A 23,590-nucleotide genomic window follows, 5' to 3' on the forward strand; every position below is an offset into this window, starting at 1 on the left:
TAGTTGTTATACATGTGACTCAAACTAATGGCCCAAAATCTCGACCCAAGGTGAAAATTTGATGCCTAAATTTTGTTTATTCTGTTACAGTTTCTTGAAAGATGGCAAATCTTACTAAACTCGATTTTCAAGCTCTTTCAATTAGAGGCGGCAATTATTTATCATGGCAGTTGGATGCCAAGATCAATTTACAATCTAAAAAACTTGGTGATTCTATTAAATAAGGAAACAAAATGAGACCAGAGGAAAAGGCCACAGCTCTCATATTCATACATCATCATATTCATGATGACTTAAAGAATAAGTACCTAATAGAGGAAGACCCAGCAGGTCTTTGGAAGTCCCTGAAGGATAGGTATGATCACCAGAGGATGGTCATACTACCAAATGTTCAAAGTGAATGGCTCAGCCTGAGGTTCCAAGACTATAAGACAGTTTCTGAATACAACTCTGCTTTGCTTAATATAGTTTCTCGGTTGAAATTGTGTGGTGAAAAGGTAACTAATGAGCATATGTTAGAGAAAACTCTTTCTACCTTTCATGCCTCAAATGTGCTCCTGCAGCAGCAGTATCGAGAGAGATGATTCTCCCAATATTCTGATCTTATAACATGTCTCCTTGTTGCGAGCAAAATAGTAACATTTTAATCAAGAACCACAACTCCAGACCAACTGGGTCAATGGCAATTCCAGAAGCAAATGCCAGCTTTCAAGCTAGTGGTAGTCGTGGTAGAGGACATGGGAGAGGGTGTGGAAGAGGCAGAAATACTGGGAGAGGTGGTCGAGGTTATCATCCTTATGGAGATGGCAATGGTAATAAAAAAAAGGATCATTGGAACAAGTGGACAGCTCCACCGCATAAAGGGGACTCAAATCCTCATAACAAACAAAAGGATAGCAGTGATATTTGCTACAGATGTGGTGGTAATGATGGATATTGGGCAAAATACTGTCGAGCTCCTATAGAAGAGGTTGAAAAGTATATAGCCTCTAAGAAAATTGAAACAAATGTGATAGAGAATTGGAAGAGTAACCACTTTAATGATAGTACTCATTTGAATTGTTCCGATTTCCTTGAGGTCCAGTATGAGGATCCAAATAGCAATGGGCAAGTTTGATGAGCAAGCTTTCATCCTTGGAATGATTTATTTAGTTAATTATATTTTTATTACCAGTTTATGGAACGTTTACCGTTAATATTGTGTTCTCTTCATGGAAAGTCTAGGCCATGATTGTCGTTAATATTTTGAATTTCCTTATTATGAATCTCAAGTTTTTTTTTTTTAATATACTTGTGCTAGTATCAATATTTACAAATTTATTTTCCTTTATGTTAAAATATATGGATATATAAATGGAGAAAAGTATTATGGATATATGTCTGGTAGACTATACCCATAAATGAGAAAGACATTGTGTATCATATCTAATGTTGGGAGCAAGACACTCACTTAGACAGTCTGTATTACATGATTGTCAATTTAATGAGATAGTCTTCCCGTCGTTAGGGGGAGAAAAGCAATGGTTGCTCTAAGAAAGACATGAAGTAACGTACGTCCACTATCTCATTAAGGATCCAAACAATAAATGTGACTATATGAGATAAGGAGAATAATACACTTGCAAGCAGTTGCCGAGAAAATGCCTAAACATTTAATGATATGGTAAAAGTAACCATGAATGTGCCAGCTAGAATTGATGTTCCATTTGGACGGGTCCAAACATGGCGGCAAATGAATCTACTATACGCTAAAAACGTGGCAGACCTATAGGATCCAAAGATAGTGCTCCTAGGAGAGGAGAACTGAGGAACCATCTTGTCCAAATAATAGCCAAGTAATAGCTGGAGCTCCATAAACAAATAATGACAATGTGCAAATATCCAAATTCACTAAAATACCTATGGTTGCCCATGGAGAGGCACATGGTTGCCCTTGGAGAGGCACAGGTACCTGAAAATGAAATGATTGATCTCAATATTCCATGCATGTTCAGGTGAATTGTGGGATAGGAAAGCACTTGTCATGGATGACATATTTAGCTATGGTATAGCTATTGGAACATCAAAGGACAATGATGAAAAAATAAATGAACCACGTGTTTCGTTGACAAAAGAAAGATTGGCCAATCTGGAATTTGCTATTCAAGCATAATTAAACTCTTTGAAAAACGTGGTGTGGACCTATAGTAAAATCCGAAGTTGGATTCAATATAATAGCAGCAAGTTTGGTTGGTATAAATTTGATTTGAACACCTAAGGAATTGGAGAAAACTGCTGACTATAGATTTTTGAAATGAAATGGACAAAGCACATGCTTGTCCGGAAACTTGGATTTGGATAAGGATCCATTTCGACTAAAGGAAGAACATGAGGAAGTTATTGGTTTTTAAAATACTCTACTTGAGTGATATTGAAGCATTTATGTATCTAGCACAATACGTGCACAAGATAAGACATTGCATTTTCTATTAGTTTCTTATCAAGATATAATTGTGCACATACACTTACTCACTTAGACACTGGAATGATGTCAAACACATATTGAGATATTTTTATGGAATAACTGGTATGAAACTATTTTATTCTTATGGTTCCACTAATGACTATGATCTAGTTGGTTATGCAGTCTTTAGTTATCCATCTGACCTCAGAAGGGTCACTTTCAAACAAGTTAAATTTTTATTAATAAATATGCAACTATGTCTTGGCAATTGACAAAGCAAGATCCATCAATAGTTTCCTTAAATCGCAAAGAATTCACCACCAAGTCATGTAAAAACTTGTCTTTATCAGGGGGAGTAATGAAACAGGGGGAGCATCCTGAAGAATGTGTCCCAAGACATATGCACTATACTCTTTTCCCTTATCTAGTGTATAGACCCCCACTTTGTGGCTCATTAACCCATGGATCCAGCCCAGTTCAATTAGGCCTAAGGGCTTAATCCTAGCTACACCTAATAGCTGGTCTATTTATGAATATGTCCAGGTTCATTATTCTAAAATATAAGGATAGATGTTCAAAGAGATAAGAATTCTTTTGACAAAAACAAACACAGTCCTCGTAGGACTCAATCTCTTCATTCATATAAAAACTACTTATTCTAATAATGTGAACTACGTTGAAACTTGATCCCTAGATAATAGATCTAGGGTACGTAGGCAGCCATTCTTTGGTTCAGTTTTATCTCCCCCAACATCAAATTCCTCTGTTTCTTAGTGCGTTCTTTACCATTGCTCTCGTTGTGTTGAAGCAGGTTACTGCCGAAACATAATTGACGCCGTCTGTGGAGAATTTAGAATTCATTATCACGTGAAACAATCAAGATGGTAAGCACAAGAAGCAGACCAAATAGTCAACATATTCCTCCTGCTAATAGGAATTGCAACCTTCGAAATTCAAATTGGCCAATGCAAGAACCGTTGAACAATCGAGTTGCTCCTAGTGGTAGGATCAATTCTCAACATCCAACTGCAGCAGCACCACCGCCACCGCCACCGCAAACAGAAGTACAAACGCCACCACCACCACCCCTAACAGTCTTGCAACAAGAAAACCTGCAAGTCGGTAATCCCTCATGTGGTCCGCCGTCCATCCGTGTCAATCCTTCAGTTGGCATAGATATGGACATGGACATTACTCTCACACCAACTAACGAAAAAGGGGATAGTAACAGCCAATACACCCCTAATACGGTTGAGCGTGAGTTAAGATGAGTTAAAATTTTAAATAAGAACTTGAGAAGGAAGCTGACAAAGAGGCAAAGGTCGGTGGACGATGTTGCCAATTCAACTACATCAAGGCAACCACGCAGGGACGCAGGCCATTCTAATGTATGGGACCATCTTGAAGATCCACTTCATCGTCCTCCGACGCGTGCTTTACTTCTCAAAACCAAACAAAGCGATTACCGCAAGAGTAATGACCCTATTACCTGTACTTATGGGGAGAATCGGATTGGTAGGGATAACTACTACCCTAGCATGTCCGATCTCAAAGGGAAGATTTACCTCTGAGAAGTAATTTCAGGGAAGACCGCCATCCGAGATATGACCGACATGACTGAGAAGGCAGGCATCCCAGACAAGAGCAACAAAACATGGAGAAGCGGTATAATTATACCGACCACCCCCCCAGGTGACTACCCGAGAGACAGTCGGGTTACGAGATAGACAAAGATAATCACTGGTCGGAGATGATCATGCGTACCGCCAAAGATCTCTAACTCCAATAAGAGATAATAGAAGGTATCCTTCTCCACATGGGCACGATCGGGGGCGTCCAGTTGTTCGAGCTAATACTTTAACTCTAACAGAACAACAGTTGAAAGAGTTGATTGCAAAAGAGCTTAACAATAGAGAGTCAAAGGATGTTAGAATGAAAAACTTGACAGTCAATGATGGCATACTTGATAAGTTTTCACTCGACATTCAGGAAGCTTACCACCATCCCGACTTCAAACAACCTGATTTTGAACTTTATGATGAGTCGGAAGGAGATCCTGGCTTGCATGTTCTATCGTTCAAAAATATGTTGGTGTTATGGGGTGGAGATGATCCGCTCATGTGTAAGCTCTTTCCATCAACTCTAAAGGGAGAAGCGTTACGCTGGTTTAGTGAGTTGCCTTCAAGATCAATTCACTAATACAATTAACTAGAAAATCAATTTGTTAATCATTTCCGCCACAATTGCAAGACGCCAAAGGATGTCGACTCATTTCTGAACATCAAGCAACAACGTGACGAAAAGTTACGTACTTTTGTTACTAGGTTCCGAAAGGCAGCAGCAGATGTTCCAAAAGTTTTTGATGGAATGCTTCTTTTCGCCTTTAAAGAAACATTATATTATGAAAGAGACAGAAGCTCGAATTTCATTGTAAGGGATCTTTACCACTCTCTAATTAAAGATGTCCCTAAAACTCGGTATGATCTCTATGTTAGGGCTGAACAACACATCCATATCGAGGAGAACCTATTCTGAAAAGACAAAGAAAAAAAAGATATTCGAGTAAAGATTTTTCCGATGACAAAGAAGAATTCTAAGCCGAAGCAAGGACTGTCAGATCAACAACATAACGATGGAAAGAATGACAATCAGAAGTAAGTCAATTTCAATTGTGATGGAAAGACTCTACCTGAGCTAAAACTGACCCCGCTCAATGCCAAGTACTCTGTTATATATGAGAAGTTGAAAAGTGGGAATCTTCTTTCCCCGCTTTATCTACTTTCAGAAGATACCAAAGGTACAAGAGACAAATCCTTGCGGTGTAAATTCCATAATGACTATGGCCATGAGACACAACTTTGTCGCTCTCTCCGGGTCGGATTCAGAAATTAGTGGAGAAAAGACTTTTAAACGAATATCTTACTAAAAACTCTCAACAGGTAGTTGCTGCAACTTATGAACATGTCATTAATGTTTCTCATTCTCATATTGAGTCTCTTTCCAAAAGTTAGAGTAAGAATCAAAAACGTTTGAAAGTTAGTTATGTTGGTGAGTTTAACCGTGTCAACAAAGTCGATTTTGTCAAAGGAATCCAGACCGAAACTTCTGAAGAAGAGCCCCTCCGATTTACTGATGACGATATCCTTGGTGTATATTACCCTCACTATGATGCAGTCAAACTTCCGCCAATAATTTCTGCCAATTATTTCCGCCAATAATTTTCGCCAATAACTTTCGCTAATTATTTCCGCCCTTCCACCAATTATTTCCGCCAATAATTTTCACCAATTATTTCCGCTAATAATTTCCGCCCATAATTTTCGCAAATTATTTCCGCCCACTTTCGCAAATATCTTCTGCCAATAAACTTCTGCTAATAGTTTTCGCCGAAATAACTTCCGATAATAATTTTTATTAATTATTTTCTCTAATAATTTTAAGCCAATTATTTTTAGTCTTTTGTCACCAATAATTTTAAGCTCTTGTCACATTTATTGTCGATTTGACAATGAGATTACGACGCCAATACTTGGTAACATTTATTCTATTTTATTTTTTCTTTTAAATCGATGTTCTTCCATTCTTTTTTTCTATATTAACTTCTTTTTCATCCACCAAAGAGAGGCGATGTATAGACCCCCACTTTGTGGCTCATTAACCTACGAATCCAGCCCAGGTTCAATTAGGCCCAAGGGCTTAATCCTAGCTACACCTAATAACTGGTCTATTTATGAATATGTCCAAGTTCATTATTCTAAAATATAAAGATAGATGTTCAAAGAGATAAGAATTCTTTTGACAAAAACAAACACAGTTCTCGTAGGACTCAATCTCTTCATTCATATAAAAACTACTTATTCTAATAATGTGAACTACGTTGAAACTTGACCCCTATATAATAGATCTAGAGTACGTAGGCAGTCATTCTTTGGTTCAGTTTCATCTCCCCCAACATCAAATTCATCTATTTCTTAGTGTGTTCTTTATCATTGCTCTCGTTGTGTTGAAGCAGGTTACTGCTGAAACATCTAAGTTTTCTCCCACTTAGTTTTTCCAGTAAAAGTCTTTATGAGACAATATTAAACAAGTCACAATGATTCTAAGTAATGTTATATTTTTTTTTTTCTTTCGCTTTGGTTTTTCCTTAGCAAGGCTTTAATGAGACAACTGTCATTGGATAGTTATAGAGCATCCAGAAGAATGCTATAAAAGATGAACCACCAAAATTTCCACAAGAATAGTAGGCATCCAAAGAGGAGTGTTACGAAATCCGTGGGCCTATATAGATGCCACCATTGAACCCATATGGAATACCTCCTCATATGTGTTTATCCTGGAACACTTTTATCAATAAGATTTCTCTCTTTCTCATTCTCTCCATGATTTAATCTACTTAAGTTAGTGTGGTGTTCTTACTAAGTCTATTTAATTCTAATAAATTGCCCTTTTTATTTATCTTGTTTTTGTGGAAGGAGTGATACGTGTACAGCTAGTGATTCCCTTGGAGCGCTAGAGGAACCAACGCGGTGGGAGCAAAAAAATCAAGCCACATTCAGATCCCAGAGAGCACCACATGATCATGTAAATCACAGTGAACCAAACATATAAAACAAATAGAACATCTTTGAAAAGTATTCCAGTACATGATTGAACTATTACAGAATCCAATTACAAGATTACAACAAATATAAAATCATACTGGTCATGCAATGAAAAAAAATCAGCAGACCAGATGGAGACACAAATATTAACATTACAAGAAGATAACCAACTCCACACCTACCTAACCTCAGTGACAGGCTGACAGCACTGCAATTGCAAAAAACTCATTGCAGTAGCTCAATAGGGGCACTAATGACTTGGAACAAATTAAATAACTAAAAGTGCCAAAGACTCGAAACTAAAATTAAGAAAGGATAGCTTCCCAATCTACGTCAAATGATGGATACTTGTGCAATGAAAAGTTATCTGAATCATTCCATGGCATGTCTGTGAATTCCTGGAACTTACTTACATCAGATTCAGGTGAAGATACTAAAGACACCACATCAGTATCTGATTGAGATGGTGTTGTTGTGTTCTCCACCTTGATATCTTCTGAACCAAGAAAACCCATTTCTCCATTACATGAGTTCACAGCAACTTCCATCACATTTGGTACACTTGCTTGTGATTTCTTTCCCTTTGTCTTCTTTGAACCAGAAACGACAGTGGGCTTGCTCGAATTCCCCTCTTTCAAGCTTTGACAAATAGCTTCAAGCTTTGCATCAACAGAGGAATGTAGAGGCTTGTAATCACCAAGAGAACCTTGATGTCGAAGATGTGGGAAATTCAACCTTGCAAACTCTCCACGCAGCTTAAAAGCAGCCTTATCATAAGCCAAAGCCGCCTCTTCAGCAGTTTCAAAGGTACCGAGCCAAAGCCGAGTTCGGTTTCGAGGCAATCGGATCTCTGCAACCCATTTTCCCCAATGTCTTTGCCTTACCCCTCTGTATAGCTTTGTGGGGTTTGAAGAAATACCCACTTGCTTCATCGGGATAGCTTTTGGACTGAGGAAATTGAGGGCTGTTTTTTTGTTGCTGAATTTGGTTCAACTTCTGGCTGTGAAATGAAGCTGCTGCTGTTTGTTGGTTTTGAGGTTGGATCTGGTACTGAATCTGTTGAATTTGAGATGGGGTTAGGTGATTTAGCCCAATCGAACCGGTTTGCTCTAGACCTAATTGGTCATCATAGGTCGAGAACATCGGGGTAGTCGAGGTAGAGCAGTAGTCAAGGTTGGGCTCAAAAGAAGGAGGAGAAAGAGAAGGAGAAGAATCAAAAGAAATGGTTGAACAAGAAAGAGAAGGAGATGTGGTTATAGAACAGTAGATATTTGATGAAGCACTTTTGATAAAAGGATATAGTGCTACCATCAACTCTTCTGTTAATGGATCAGTAAACGTACTTCCACTACTAGTTGTATAATTATCTATAGATGCTGCCATGTTTCTTTAAAATCAGACCTTAAATAAAATTAAAGACGAAACTATTCCAAAATCTAACCTGTTTACCAATTAAAATTAAGGTAACGGGTAGCAATTTCAGAGAAAACAAAAGAGATTTCTACAAAGATGTTTATAAACAAACTAGCTAGAAAACCAAATGTGAGGGACAGAAAAATAACCCTCTTCAGCTAATCAACTAAGGAAAAAAAAAACAAAGACTCAAAGTAGCCCCAAAAGATGAAATTCTTCTTGCAGAGAATCCAAAATGATTCAATAATTATTTTTTTTTTTTTTTTTTAAATAATAATTTGAAAAGCAGAAAGGGAGATATAGAAGCGGGATGTAATAGAGGGGGGGGGGGGAGCAAATTGCAGTTTGAAATGATTGAAACGCTAAAATATTCTCTCAGAAACTTTGAATTTTTTTTTGCCTCATTTTGTTTCTCTCTGCAAACAGTCAGGTTCTTAAGTAGGAAGGGGAATAGTGTGGGCATTGTGAGGACTGAGGAATGGGGATAACATGCCACGTTTCTAACACATTGTCCTCAGAGCAGTATTGACTTTGAATTCGCATTGGCAAGTTCGTTTGTGCAATTGTGCTGCACAATTTATTACGAAAAGGATAGATATCATACTTGTCATTAGTGAATTGGAGTTATCGTGCTACTGTAATAAACTAATAATAGTGTTTATCAAACTATTATTGTTTATCATACTTAAATGATCTCAGAGCAGCACTGAAAAATGCACTCGGGAAAAGTCTTATCCATGCAATCAAAGTCTTCTCGGCTGTCAACCTGAATTTGATTAGCTAGTAGCTACACGCCTACACCTAAATTTTAGCTCTGAAAATTAGAGATGAAACTCAAAGTAGTGCTTTGAAAAAGGATTTAGATGTACCGTTAAATTGCATTTAGAAGAAAGTAGTGCTTTGTGGAAAAGATTTAGATGTACCGTTAATATGCTTTGTACTGACTACTGAGTAAGGTTAGCCAGAGGGATAAACCATAAGAAAGACCCGGAAAACTATTATAATGTGGCTTGGACGAGATGAACAAACTCAAAATGAAAAATGAAAATGAATCTTTTAAATTATGAAATGTGGTATAAAGCAACAATTCTCAAAGCGTCGTATTTTTGGTATAAAGCAACAATACTCAAGTCAAAATTTGCGTACAAATCTTTGGCGTGGTTTTAAAATCTAAACAGGATCTCACTGTCTATCAGTTCGATTATTAAAGTTGATTATACCGTTATACCACATTCTTATACTGTTATGCAAGCCTCCTGAATCACCTAGTCTATTTTTTTTTCCGATAAAGATGAATCTCCCAATCTAGTGTATGTATTAAGTTTTTTTTCTTTTGGTAACTTGACTTTGGATAAACTATCCATTTAAAATTTGTTAGCAGCCATGCCTTGTGACTTGGATGACCAGACCTAATAAGTTGTAAAGTGTATAATAAAACACAAAAAGATTTTTTATATTAAAATAAAAGCAGTGTATGTAAAACAAAATCAAATTTAATCAGCTTATATCCTAAATCGCACTAGCACAACTGCACAACTGTGCAAGTGCAACCAAAACTCAACGCTCCTATCTGTTTTTGATAGAAACGAAAATGTGTATATATATATAATAATAACAATGATCAAAGTTGTGAGCGATGAAAAAATTAGTATTAAAATCAGAATTTGGAGACCCATTGAGTACGTTTGACCCGTAGGTAGCTTGTTTCGTGGTTAGTGTGTGCGAAGTTTCGTGAATTGCGGCGCAACTCTTGAAATTGTTTCTAATGCAGTAGTGCGAGTGAGACGGTCTTTGGGCGTGACTTGTGAGGTAACTTTCTTCTCTTCTATTTTCACCTCTTTAGGTTCTCCTCAAACAAATTTCTCTGCTTTTAGACCATAATCTCATATTCACTCTTCTACTCTACACTCCACAGCAGTTATAACTCATACAACCATAAGTTAGTTTGATATTTGAGTTCATTACTTTATTTTGGTTCCCCTACCAGAACGGGTGACCTAATAATTCCTAAAGAAAAAGGGACCATGTGAGACACGCACTATGCTTCACTCGTAAATATCTTGCATAACTTTGCAGTTTTAAGGCTAACAATTGAGTGCATATTCAAGAGCTACCCGACACCATTATTTATGTCTGAAAATGAACCTTCGATTTGGATTGAAAACTGCAGATGTACCTCATTTATGACCTTAGCTCCAAAGAGAACTAGATCTACAAGATAGGTGCACGAACTTCTCAACCAATATATCATAAAGACGAAAAGTTGCGAGATATTAGATGACAAGTGTGCATCCGTGCTTGGTAAACAAAGTGGCGTAGGAGGTAAGCGAAATCAAATGGCTTTAATGGATGGTTCTGGAATTTGAAGTCGAAGTGGGACCAGTGCTGTCCTTTTGACGCGCTTTCACGCCGTTTCTGACGTGGACGTGACTTAAAAAGAAACCTTTGTTGACTCAGCCTGATTTCAGCAGCACTCATCACGATTCGAAGAGCCGGATTTCCGTGGAGTTTTATTTCGATGGTCCCTCGTCCCAAGTACTAAGGGACAAACTTATACGACTGCTCATCATCTTCTCTCACAACAGGTACTTGTAACTTGGAAGTTACTCTCTGAAACAGTTGTGCTCCAGCGTCCTTATATTACAAAATGCTGGAAAGTTTTATGAAATTTTGCGATATGAGCTAATCTTCTATAGATCAAGACCCGGGATATTATTTGGTTGCACACTTGCATACAGTGCTCTATCAAAACTTCAAGAAGGTAAAATCAGTGCTCTATGGATCCTAATAATGCCTATGAAACAAAGGGTGAAAGGAGACAATAAGGTAGACTATAGATTTCTGTGCACTGCTAATGAATTGTGATGCTCTGCATTAGTGCCTAATCATGCCGACGATAAGAGCTAAATCATTTAATTTGCCCAAAATTAAAACAATCCACAAGTTTGGTGAGCAGCAGCGACGTCCATTTCACTAATCATCATCTGTGCTATTGCGCATTTGCGCCACGTCCCGCCAAATTCATTTAGACGGTGGAAAATTGTCTTCCTAACAATTACCCACCATCTTAATAATTAATCACAGATATAAACTCTTCATCCGGTGAAGCCACGTATCTCAACTCTCACAGTCGCACCTGTAAAACATGTTCCACCAAAACATTCAACCAAGCAAGATTTCTAATTTTGACTTTGATCGCTTTCATTGGCGTAAGATCACATGGGCCTGATGTATTTTTGGTGGGCCATGTGCGTACATTTGCAATCTATGATGCTTATAAAATTGATCATAATGGTCAACAATATCAGGTGGTGGAATTGATTTGAAATAGAATTTGTGGAGAACATAATTAACACGATCAAGCCTACAAACGAAAGATATTCGAAAACTGGCAACTGTTCGTAGTCAACTTTTGACTTCTTAAACTGTGGTTCATATATAGTTTGGAATTTAGGAAATTTTTAGAATTCCAAAAATATCGAAAAACAAAAATTGATAATATTTCGACCTGTGTAATAATATTTTGATTTCGATTAATTTCAGAATCATCAATATTTTGATTCTATATTGTGTTTTCCGTTTTTTTTTAAACCAAAATATACGTAGAATTTTGACATTCGGTTCGGAATTGTGAACACTGGGTTCATATAAATCAATTGGGGTTCCCATTAATCAGCCATGAAAAACATTTATATTGTAAAGTTCTTATGTAATTTTGAGCAAGAACTTGAATGGTTTTGAAGTACAATTGAGATTTCAAAATGTTTTAAGAGGCAAATATATAGTAGATCGATGTCATGTTAGAGCATCATCAACGCAACATTCAAAAATTTTGTGACACATCAACACTTTTTGTCATAAAAAATTGCTCAAATTTAATATGTAGCACCACAAATTGAGAAAATTGTTATTTACTATTTTGGATAGGAATAGTTGTTCCATTCAAATTTAAAATTTGTTTAAATGGAAATAGTTGTCCGTCCGAAATTGAGTCCAACGGATCTAAATATATTCAAATTGAGTCATTTTATTTTTTATTTAAAAAAAACATTTAAATGGGAAAACTTGACATGACCAGTCCCATAAGCACATACGATGAGACGGGAAAACTTGTTCTGTCCGACTTGCTATTATAATTTCAACTATGATTATAACAATTGTTGCCATGAAAATACTTTTTTGGCAATGCATTAGTGACCAAAATTACCATAATTGCTACCTATTACATTATAAATCATTTTTAGTAGTGAGTTAATGATGCTCGTGGACTTATGGGTAGGTTGTAACCTTCTTATATACAATATATTATACTTCAAATTTCAAGATTTTATATAGGGCAAATGTCCAAGAAAAGTACACGCATAACCATCATATATGAGAGTTAAGAGCTAAAACAAACCTCTTAAACTTGATTAGTTTTTGTATTAATCTCTAACACCAATGGTGCACTATTCTAGTAGTCTTAAAATACAGGCCAATTTGTCTAATGGTTAGTGTACTATTCCAGTAGTCTTAAAATACAAGGCCAATTTGTCTAAATTTTGTAAAACCAACTCCAACTCCAACTCCAGTCCTTTGATCCTTCGTCTAACTTTCGCCGCAGTTCATGAACCGCGTTTAACTCCCAACAATTCTGTCGGTCTGTCCACGTGATCTCTACTTCGTTTCTTCAGCCGTAACGCAACCATGGTACCAAATAAACTTAACCACGGTCAACACTATCACTAGCATTAAATTCCAAAAGCTTGATTACAAACTGCCAAAAAAGGTCAATACCTGAACGTATACCTGTTTGACACGTATACGTCAACTGGCAGCTGCCTGTCCAAAACGCACAGGTGTCCATTTCAACTAATACGTGTCACAATCTCACTCGACACTAGCTTATGGAATGATACATGATATTAATTTGACGGCAGGGATATTGTTGGTAGTTAATGAAGAACAGCCGATCAATGGCTGAGATTAAGAGAGAGAAAGTTTGGTAACAATGAAGAACAGGTTTATTTAAGGAGAGAAGAGTGGCCATTTTTTGGCAGAGAGAAACAAAGTGAGAAAAAAAAAAAAAAATCGAAGTTTTCTGATTCCAAAGATTTTTCAAAGTTTACTCATTCCAAACTGCAATTGATCTTATTCTCTTCTTCCCTCCCCTCTCTGTTACATCCCGCTTCTATATCCCCCTTTCTGTTTTTCAAAATCTTTTTTGGCTATTTGGATCTTTTGGTACTATTTTGAGTCTTTGTCTTAGTATATAAACTGAAGAGGGTTGTTTTTCTGTCCCTCAGATTTGGTTTTCTAGCTTGGTTGTTTATAAACATCTTTATATTTTTATCAGTTTATTTTTCTTTCTCTGAAATTGTTACCTGTTACCTTAATTTTAATAGGAAAACAGGTTAGATTTTGGAATTTATTTTTCTTTGATTTTCTTTAAGGTCTGGCTTGTAAAGACTTTTTGATAACATGGCAACAGATATTATCTATAGAAGTAATAGTGGATCCAATATGTTTATGGATCCATTAACAGAAGAGTTGATGGTAGCACTTCACCCTTTTATCAAAAGTGCTTCATCAAATAACTACTCTTCTACAACCCCAACCCCAACCCCTTCCCCTTCTTCTTCTTGTTCAACCATTTCTTTTGATTCTTCTCCTTCTCTTTCCCCCCCTTATTCTTCTTACCCTTTCTCTTCTTTTGAGCCCAACCTTGACTACTGCTCTACCTCGACTACCCCGATGTTTTCGCAGGGGTTCTCGACCTATAATGACCAGTTAGGTCTAGAGCAAACCGGTTCAATTGGGCTAAATCACCTAACCCCATCTCAAATTCAACAGATTCAGTACCAGATCCAGCTTCAAAACCAACAACAGCAACAAAGGGCTGCCTTAGCTGCAGCAGCTTCATTTCACAACCAAAAGTTGAACCAAATTCAGCAACAACAAACAACCCTCAATTTCCTCAGTCCAAAAGCTATCCCGATGAAGCAAGTGGGTATTTCTTCAAAACCCACAAAGCTATACAGAGGTGTAAGGCAAAGACATTGGGGAAAATGGGTTGCAGAGATCCGATTGCCTCGAAACCGAACTCGGCTTTGGCTCGGTACCTTTGACACTGCTGAAGAGGCCGCTTTGGCTTATGATAAGGCTGCTTTTAAGCTCCGTGGTGAGGTAGCAAGGTTGAATTTCCCACATCTTCGACATCAAGGTTCTCATATTGGCGGAGAATTCGGTGATTACAAGCCTCTTCATTCTTCTGTTGATGCAAAGCTTGAAGCTATTTGTCAAAGTTTGAAACATGGGAATTTGAGCAAGTCCACAGTCGTTTCTGATGCCAAGAAAGCGACAACGGGCAAGGGCAAGAAATCTGTTGATCCACCACCAACTTTGATCAAGGTTGATGATGATGATGATTCTTCAAATGGCGAAACATGTGTTCTTGGATCAGAAGATATTAAAGCGGAGAACTCGTTTTCACCGTCTCCGACAGAGAGTGATGTGTCTTCGGAGTCTTCACCTATGTCTGAGATATTCCAGGGTTTCACTGAGGCGCCTTTGTATGAGACTGATAACTTTTCCTTGCAGAAATTTCCTTCGTACGACATAGATTGGGAAGCTATCCTCGATTATAAAATGTAATCCTTATTTTGTAGTTTGTTCAGTTTAGTCCCTCGTATAAGCTACTGCAGTGGATTTTTTGCAATTGCAGAGAGCTGAGGTTTTAGTATTAAGTTGATAAGACCATTAAGTAAAGAGTTCGGTTTAGGTTCTAGGATGTTCATATTTGTCTCACTCCATCTGGTCTTGCAGTTTTTTGTTGCTTGATCAGGGAGATTTACTGTGTAATTTGTTGTATTTGAATGTCTAGTATTCTAGTGCAAATTAATTATTATTAGAGTGACTCATGGTGTGCCCTTTTTCTTCATACATGTGATGATGAGCTTATGGTAGTTTGACATGTTATGCCGTTGGCGCTTTAGTTACTGTCATAGTGTCATATATCTGGAAAGATTATGGAAAATTTGAGGTGATGATGAATTCATTTGGCCAAGAAACCCGTGAACAAAAGTTGGTGATAATCACAAATTCTGAAGATAAAATGCAAGTCATTGTTATGATCCGAAGTTATTGATTGGTAATTGGTATTGACAAAACGTAGGAAAGTTGGTGACTACTGGTGAGAAGGGAAAACTTGAGGGAAAAGAACAGTGCATTTTCAAGTGCACGAAACGTCTGAAGAGAAAATCTAGATCGACAAGTCTTGACGATAACCTTGCTGGATTGCTGGCATGGATGTAGTCTTGTGGGGTTATTGTTTTCAGAATGGGCACCCAAGTTGGCCAAGTGGTTGGAAAGAAAACGAAAACAGAACATAATAATTGAAATAAAAGTCAGAGACTATTGAACATGGAAATTGCGTATTGTGTAGTCTGTTTGCCTAAGGAGGATTCTGAACTTGAAGTTTAGACTTTAGACTTTTAGAGTGAAGACCACTAGACCAGGACCCTGTTGGAATAGTTTTGGTAATTGGTAGAAGGCGTTTAAAGATTTCTTGCTGCTTTCTTTTGTATGGAGGTGGAATAACTGAGTAAGTAGAACATTTGAAGTTGAATTTGAGAGGTGATCCAGCAATTTCGTAATTCCGCAATGAAGTAGCCATATATCCTAACTCTTTTTTTCACTATTGTTGAATATTTGAATGGACAGTGTGTCCGTGGAGATTGGAGACACACCTGAACCATAATGTTGGTTTCTTCCCCCTACGCCCCTACTCTATTATTTCTTCAAGAAAAGAATTATCTTAAGCCGCAACTTGGGTTTTCCTATAATCCTATCCATCTAAACCTGAAAGCCTGAAACCAGCATTTCTATCTTTTCCATGAGCTTGTCTTTTGTATTAGCTTGACTAATAAGTTTTAGTAATATAGTTTATGGGATCCCATATTTTATACCATAGTTAATGATAATCCGTGTAGAAAAAAATTGGTGTGCAAAATGTGCAATTTATTAGTAGTTTTATAAGATTCCTTTTGTGTAGGGGTGCCATTTTTTTTTTCCGAAAATTCGATTTTTTTGAAATCCAATCCGACATTTATATATATATATATATATATATATATATATATATACTAAAGCAGAGACCTCTAATGGAGGATTTTCTCTCTCCTATGTGGCACTCTAATATGAGAGTTAGTTTTTTGCTCTCTCCTATGTGGCACTATAATAGGAAAGATAATCTTTTCTAATAGTGTACAATTCCACATACATAGAACCTCTTTGGAGTTTGGAGAGTTTGAGTATATTTCTAATTCTTATATTTGGAGAGTTTAAGTGTATTTCCAATTTTTATATAATTGATAAAATAATAAAAATTGCTAAAAAATAGGTGATTTGTAAAAAATAATTTCCTATTACGAATCAAACACTTTTTGTGCTCCAATTCTTATATATTTAATCAAATAAAAAAATTGCTAAAAAATATGTGATTTGTAGAAACTAATTCCCTATTACAAATCATACAATTTTAGTGTTTATGATAATGCAACGACTTATTTCGAATATATCCTTAATACAGCCTCAAAACATAGTTAAAAACAATTATACAAAAAATAACATCACAAAATATATAATAGAAAATGAAAAAAAAAAAAAAAAAAACCAATGACAAAGCAATAATGACAAATATTTTAAAAAATATATAATACTGAATGAAACTAACGTCAAAAAACAATTAATGGGGAACCGAAAACTGGATGTAAATGCATCGAACTAACCTCAAATAATATTTAACGGAAAATTGGAAATTGGATGCAAATGCAAATATTAAACTAATCTTAAAAAGTAATTAATAGAAAATTGGAATATGGATACAACTGCATTAAACTAACCTCAAATAATAATTAAATGAAAATAAAAAATTGGATGCAAATATATCAAACTAACATAAAAAATAATTGTCGAAAAATCGGAAATTGGATGCAAATACATTTAACTAACCCTCAAAGATTAAATTAACGGAAAAATCAGAAACTGGATGTAACTGCATTGAACTAACCTCAGAGAAAAATTAATTATAAATTGGAAACATGATACAAATGCGTGGAACTAACCTCATAGAATAATTGGTGGGAAATCGGAAACTAAATGCAAATGCATTGAAATAATCTCAAAGAATAATTAGCGGAAAATCAGAAACTGAATATAATTGCATCAAACTAACCTCAAAGCATAAATAATCAGAAACTAGATGCAGATGTATTAAACTAACCTTAAAGAGTTATTAATGGGAAATCGGAAAATGGACCCAAATGCAATGAACTAATTAATCTCAAAGACTAATTAACGAAACATTAAAAAATGGATGAAACTACATTGAACTAACCTAAATAAATAATTAACGGGAAATTATAAATTTGATGTAATTGCATTGAACTAACCTCAAAAAATAATTAACGGAAAATCGAAAACTTGATGCAAATGCATTGAACTAACCTCAAATAACAATTAACATAAAATCGGAAATTTGATGAAATTGCATTGAACTAACCTCAAAAAATAATTAACGGAAAACCAAAAACTGGGTGCAACTACATTAAACTAAAATCAGAGATTAACTAATGGAAAATCAGAAATTGGATGCAAATGCATTGAAATAACCTCAAAAAAATAGTTAACTGGAAATCAGAAGTCGGATGTAACTGCATCGCACTTACCTCAAAGCATAAATACGAGTAATTAGGAACCCAAAATGAAAGTGAGTTTATAAAAACAGACTCTTACATGTATGCAAACTGTATAGAAATTGTAAACTATCGAACTAACCTAGAAAAATAATTGACGGAAATCAGAAACTGGATGCATGTATTGAACTAACCTTAAAGAGTAATTAACGGGAGATTGGAACTTGGATGCAAATGCAATGAACTAATCTCAAATACTAATTAACGAAACATTGAAAACTGGATGCAACTGTACTGAATTAACTTTAATGAATAACTAACGGAAAATCATAAAGTAGATGCAATTGCACTGAACTAATCTCAAATAATAATTAACGGGAAATCGGAAACTTGATGCAACTGCATTGAATTAACCTCAAAGAATAATTAATGAGAAATTGAAAACTGGATGCAACGTATTACATTAAACTAACCTCAAAAATAAAAAACTTGATGCAAATGCATTGAACTAATAACCCTAAAACATATTTATATTATATGTAGGGGAAATAAATATCTCGACAAATATAGTTTTGCATTTAAGTAGTGTTTATCTTAATTCTTTTATTGTGATTGGAAATGTCTTGCTATTCAAGTAGCTTCAATATTATCTTCGCCACAATGGATATTCTCACAAAATTTCAATCAAACTTCTATTGTTAAACCTAACAATAAAAAGAAGTCGATGAATTTTATCAAGGTTTGATGCTTTCTTTTTATAGAAAGTGGTGCAAGAAATTTAAATGAGTAATTAATATAATTTTCATATCTCATAACTATACATAGCTGCTAATATTTTTTAGAATAATTTAATATAACGACACCCGTTTGTAGGACACGTTCATGTGATAAATCTTTTCAAGTGGGAGTAGTGTATTCTTTGAGGATATGGAAACAATCAATCTGTTTTAAAGATTTGTACACATTATTAGTACGTAAGTTTTGAAATGGTAATGATTTACCGCTAAATCACCATAAATCTAATAAAACTATTATACAAGCTAGATCGATTTTAAGATAATTTCATCTGAAAATTACGGATTAATATCCTAAACCACAAAGTGAAGATGCTATCTCAATTTGATCCCTTAGTTTCCAAGTACTTATACACCATAATCGCTGCTCATTTACGTATTTCGGCTTATTTTCAATAAAAATATAGCCTGATTCGAAAATTTGCCACTAACTCACCATAAATCTAAGAAAACTATTATACAAGTTAGATCGAGTTTAAAATAATTCTATTTGAAAATTACGGATTAATATCCTAAACCACAAAGTGAAGAGGTTATCTCAATTCAATCCCTTAGTTTCCAAGTACTTATGCACCATAATCGCTGCTCATTAACGTATTTCGATTTATTTTTAATAAAAATCTATTCTGATTCGAAAATTTGCCACTAAATTATCATAAATATAATAAAACTATTATACAAGCTAGATCAAGTTTGAGATAATTATATTTAAAAATTATGGATTAATATCCTAAACCACAAAGTGAAGAGGCTATTTCAATTTGATCCCTTAGTTCCCAAGTACTTATACACTATAATCGCTGCTCATTAACGTATTTTGGTTTATTTTCAATAAAAATATGTTCTGATTCGAAAATTTGTATGTGACATTTTGTAAAGCCTTTTAAGCACACAAAATATTTAATAGATCCCGGGCGTATGCCCGGGTCCAAAATCTAGTATATATTATAGTTCTACTCTCTTCAATTGAGAAAGTGTTTCTAGAGTGTCCACGTGTCTTGGCTAATTAAAAAAAAGTAGGAGATAAAATAAGAAACAACTGTTTCTATAGTGTCCACGTGTCATGGCTAATTAAGAAAAAGTAGGAAATAAAATAGAAAACAAATATTTATCTTTATCCTTAAATATAAACTCTATATCTCGTCTATAGTTTCACAGAATTTCACTGAATCTCCAACTTTTCTTAAACAATATAGCTAATTACGAAAACAAAAATAGGATACAAAAAACTAAATTGTTAAAAACAATAATTTTCACCGAAAACGATTTTCCTAAAACCCTTTCGATTTGATGCGCCATCCACTATGTGATTTAGACATTTATTCAGTTAAGGATTCAAAAAATCACAATTACGGCCACAATAATTATGACGTATTCCAATTCCTTAGATCTATATTATAGTTATACCCTCACCAGTCTATTTTTTGAAACACTCGCAGAGACCCCAATTTTTCTAAACTCTATTACTACTTATAAAAAAAGTAGGATATAAATAAGAAAACAATCTCATCTAAAGTTTTAGAGAGTCTCTAACTTTTCCTAAATACTATAACTAATTACAGAAAAATAATCTCATATAGAGTTTCACAGAGTCTCCAACTTTTTCTAAACAATATAGCTAATTACGGAAAAAAAAATATGAGACAAAAAACTAAATTGCTAAAAATAATAGTTTCCACCAAAAATGATTTTCCTAAAACCCTTTCGATTTGATGCGTCATCCACAATGAGATTTAAACATTTATTCATAGTCAAGGATTCCAAAAATCACTATTCTGACCACATTAATTGCGACATATTCCAATTAAATTTATGAATTTATAAATTTTCAACATTATATATATATAATAACGAGATTCAGTTAAAGTGGACGTTGGGCTTAAATAAATTATATACCAAACCAAAACAAATTACATATGGAAAATTAAATTATACAAAAAATAACATCACAAAATATATAATAGAAAATAAAAAAAAAAAAAATGGCAAAGCAATAATGACAAATATTTTAAAACATATATAATACTGAATGAAACTAATGTCAAAAAATAATTAATAGGGAACCGAAAACTGGATGCAAATGCATCGAACTAACCTCAAATAATATTTAACGGGAAATCGGGAACTAGGTGCAAATGCAAGCATTAAACTAATCTTAAAAAATAATTAATAGAAAATCGGAATATGGATACAACAGCATTAAACTAACATTAAAGAATAATTAACGGTAAATCAAAACTTGGATGCAAATACATCAAACTAATATAAAAAAATAATTGTCGGAAAATCGGAAACTAGATGCAAATGCATTGAACTAACCCTTAAAGATTAAATTAACGGGAAATCGAAAACTGGATGCAATTGCATTGAACTAACCTCAAAGATAAATTAATTATAAATTGGAAACATGATGCAAATGCGTGTAACTAATCTTAAAAAATAATTAACGGGAAATCGGAAACCGGATGCAACTGCACTAAACTAATCTTAAAAAATAAACTGGATGCAAATGTATGGAACTAACCTCAAGAAATAATTAACGAAAAATTGGAAACTGGATGCAAATTTATTGAATTAACCTCAAACAATAATTAACGGGAAATCAGAAACTATATGCAAATGCAACCTTATCAAATAATAAACGAGAAATCAGAAATTGTATGCAAATGCATTAAACTAATCTCACATAATAATTAACGGAAAATCAGAAACTGGATGCAAATGCATTGAGCTAACCTCAAAGAACAATTAACAGGGAATTGGAAATTGGATGCAAATGTATTGAACTAACTGCAACGAATAATTAACGAGAAATCGGAAACTAGTTGCAACCGCATTGAACAAACCTAAAAAAAAATAATGGGAATCAAAAATTGGATTCAACTGCATTAAACTAACCTCAAAATATAAATAACGAAAAATCAGAAACTAGATGCAAATGCATTGAACTAACCTCAAAACATAGTTGGATTATATATTGTGAGAATATCTCGATAAGTATAGTTTTGCATTTAGAATTGTGTTTATCTTATCTCTTTCGTATGATTGGTAACTCCTTGCTATTCAAGTACCGTCAATATATATGAACTTCGCCTTATTAGGTAATCTCACAAAATTTCAATCAAACTTCTATTATTAAACAACAAAATGAAGTTTGAGGGTTTTATCAAATGTGAGTTTTTTTTTTAATAGAGAGTGAGGTTTTCACGTTATAAGAAATTTGGATGAGTGATCAATATAATATTAATATATAATAGTTATGCATATTTGCAAATATTTTTTAGAATAATTAATATAATAATACCCGTTCATAGATAATCTTTGCAGATTCCACATAGTGAGTCATGCATAATTTAAAGAATAATTAACGGGAAATCGGTAACTAGATAATTTTTTATGATCAAACATAGTAAATCAAATATAATTATTTTTTATGTCATATTTGCAAGGACACTACAGATAGATTAGTAGAAGTTGGTATTACACACCACATTGGATAATTAAAAGAAAATCGAAAACTGGATTCAAATACATAACTGAGCTCAAAGAGTAATTAACAGGAAATTGAAAACTTTATGCAAATGCAATAAACTAAACTCAAAAAATAATTAACTAGAAATCGGAAACTGGATGCAATTGCATTAAACTAACGTCATAGAATAACTAACAGAAGATTGGAAATTGGATGCAAATCCTTGAAAAATATTTAATGGGAAATCGTAAACGGTATGCAAATACATCAAATAAACCTCAAATAATAATTAATAGGAAACCAGAAACTGGATGCAAATGCATTGAACTAAACTTAAAAAATAATTAACAGAAAATCAAAAATCGAATGCAACTGCATTGAACTAACCTCATAGAATAATTGGTGAGAAATCAGAAACTAAATGTAAATATGCATTGAAATATCCTCAAAGAATAGTTAACGGGAAATCAGAAACCGGATGTAATTGCATCGAACTAACCTCAAAGCATAAATAATAAATTGGATGCAAATGCATTGAACTAACCTCAGGATATAATTAACGGGAAATCGGAAACTGGATGCAAATTCATTGAAATAAGCTCAAACAATAATTAATTGGGAATTGGGAACTAGATGCAAATGCAATCTTATCAAATAATAAACGAGAAATCGGAAAATGGATGCAATGCATTAAACTAATCTCACAGAATAATTAACCATAAATCAGAAACTGGATGCAAATGCATTGAACTGACCTTAAAGAACAATTAACATGAAATTGAAAATTGGATGCAAATGTATTGAAATAACCGCAAATAATAATTAACGAGAAATCGAAAATTGGATGCAACTGCATTGAACTAACCTAAAAAAATAAATAATGGGAATCGGAAATGGGATGCAGCTACATTCAACTAACCTCAAAATATAAATAACGGAAAATCAGAAACTGGATACAAATATATTGAACTAATCTCAAAGAGTAATTAACGGGAGATTGGAACCTGGATGCAAATGCATTAAACTAATCTCAAAGACTAATTAACGAAACATCAAAAACTGGATGTAACTATACTAAATTAACCTTAATGAATAACTAACGGGAAATTATAAAGTGGATGCAATTTCACTGAACTAACTTCAAATAATAATTAATGGGAAATCGGAAACTTGATGCAATTGCATTGAACTAA

General features: G+C 34.4%; 2 protein-coding genes and 1 pseudogene across 3 annotated transcripts; 2 read left to right on the forward strand and 1 right to left on the reverse strand.

The window, feature by feature from the left end:
• The first annotated feature begins 233 nt into the window (after positions 1-233).
• On the forward strand, positions 234-584 carry LOC147502221 (uncharacterized). The gene has a single exon (XM_086604481.1). It carries the CDS (start codon positions 234-236, stop codon positions 582-584), a length of 351 nt encoding a protein of 116 aa, XP_086460607.1.
• Positions 585-7,048: 6,464 nt separating this feature from the next.
• On the reverse strand, positions 7,049-8,889 carry LOC147502222 (ethylene-responsive transcription factor RAP2-4 pseudogene; annotated as a pseudogene). Its single transcript, XR_015221616.1, has one exon. The product of XR_015221616.1 is annotated as an ethylene-responsive transcription factor RAP2-4 pseudogene (transcript).
• A 4,509-nt stretch (positions 8,890-13,398) lies between these two features.
• Positions 13,399-15,352, forward strand: LOC147502223 (ethylene-responsive transcription factor RAP2-4-like). Its single transcript, XM_086607134.1, has one exon. It carries the CDS (start codon positions 13,918-13,920, stop codon positions 15,088-15,090), a length of 1,173 nt encoding a protein of 390 aa, XP_086463260.1. The 5' UTR covers positions 13,399-13,917; the 3' UTR covers positions 15,091-15,352.
• Positions 15,353-23,590: the final 8,238 nt, after the last annotated feature.

This window comes from Coptis chinensis, chromosome 4 (genome assembly GCF_015680905.1).
Source record: "Coptis chinensis isolate HL-2020 chromosome 4, ASM1568090v1, whole genome shotgun sequence".
Taxonomy (NCBI): Eukaryota; Viridiplantae; Streptophyta; class Magnoliopsida; order Ranunculales; family Ranunculaceae; genus Coptis; species Coptis chinensis.

Coding starts and splice junctions, on each gene's coding strand:
- LOC147502221 (XM_086604481.1), top strand. CDS start 234: ATGAGACCAGAGGAAAAGGCCACAGCTCTCATATTCATACATCATCAT.
- LOC147502223 (XM_086607134.1), top strand. CDS start 13,918: ATGGCAACAGATATTATCTATAGAAGTAATAGTGGATCCAATATGTTT.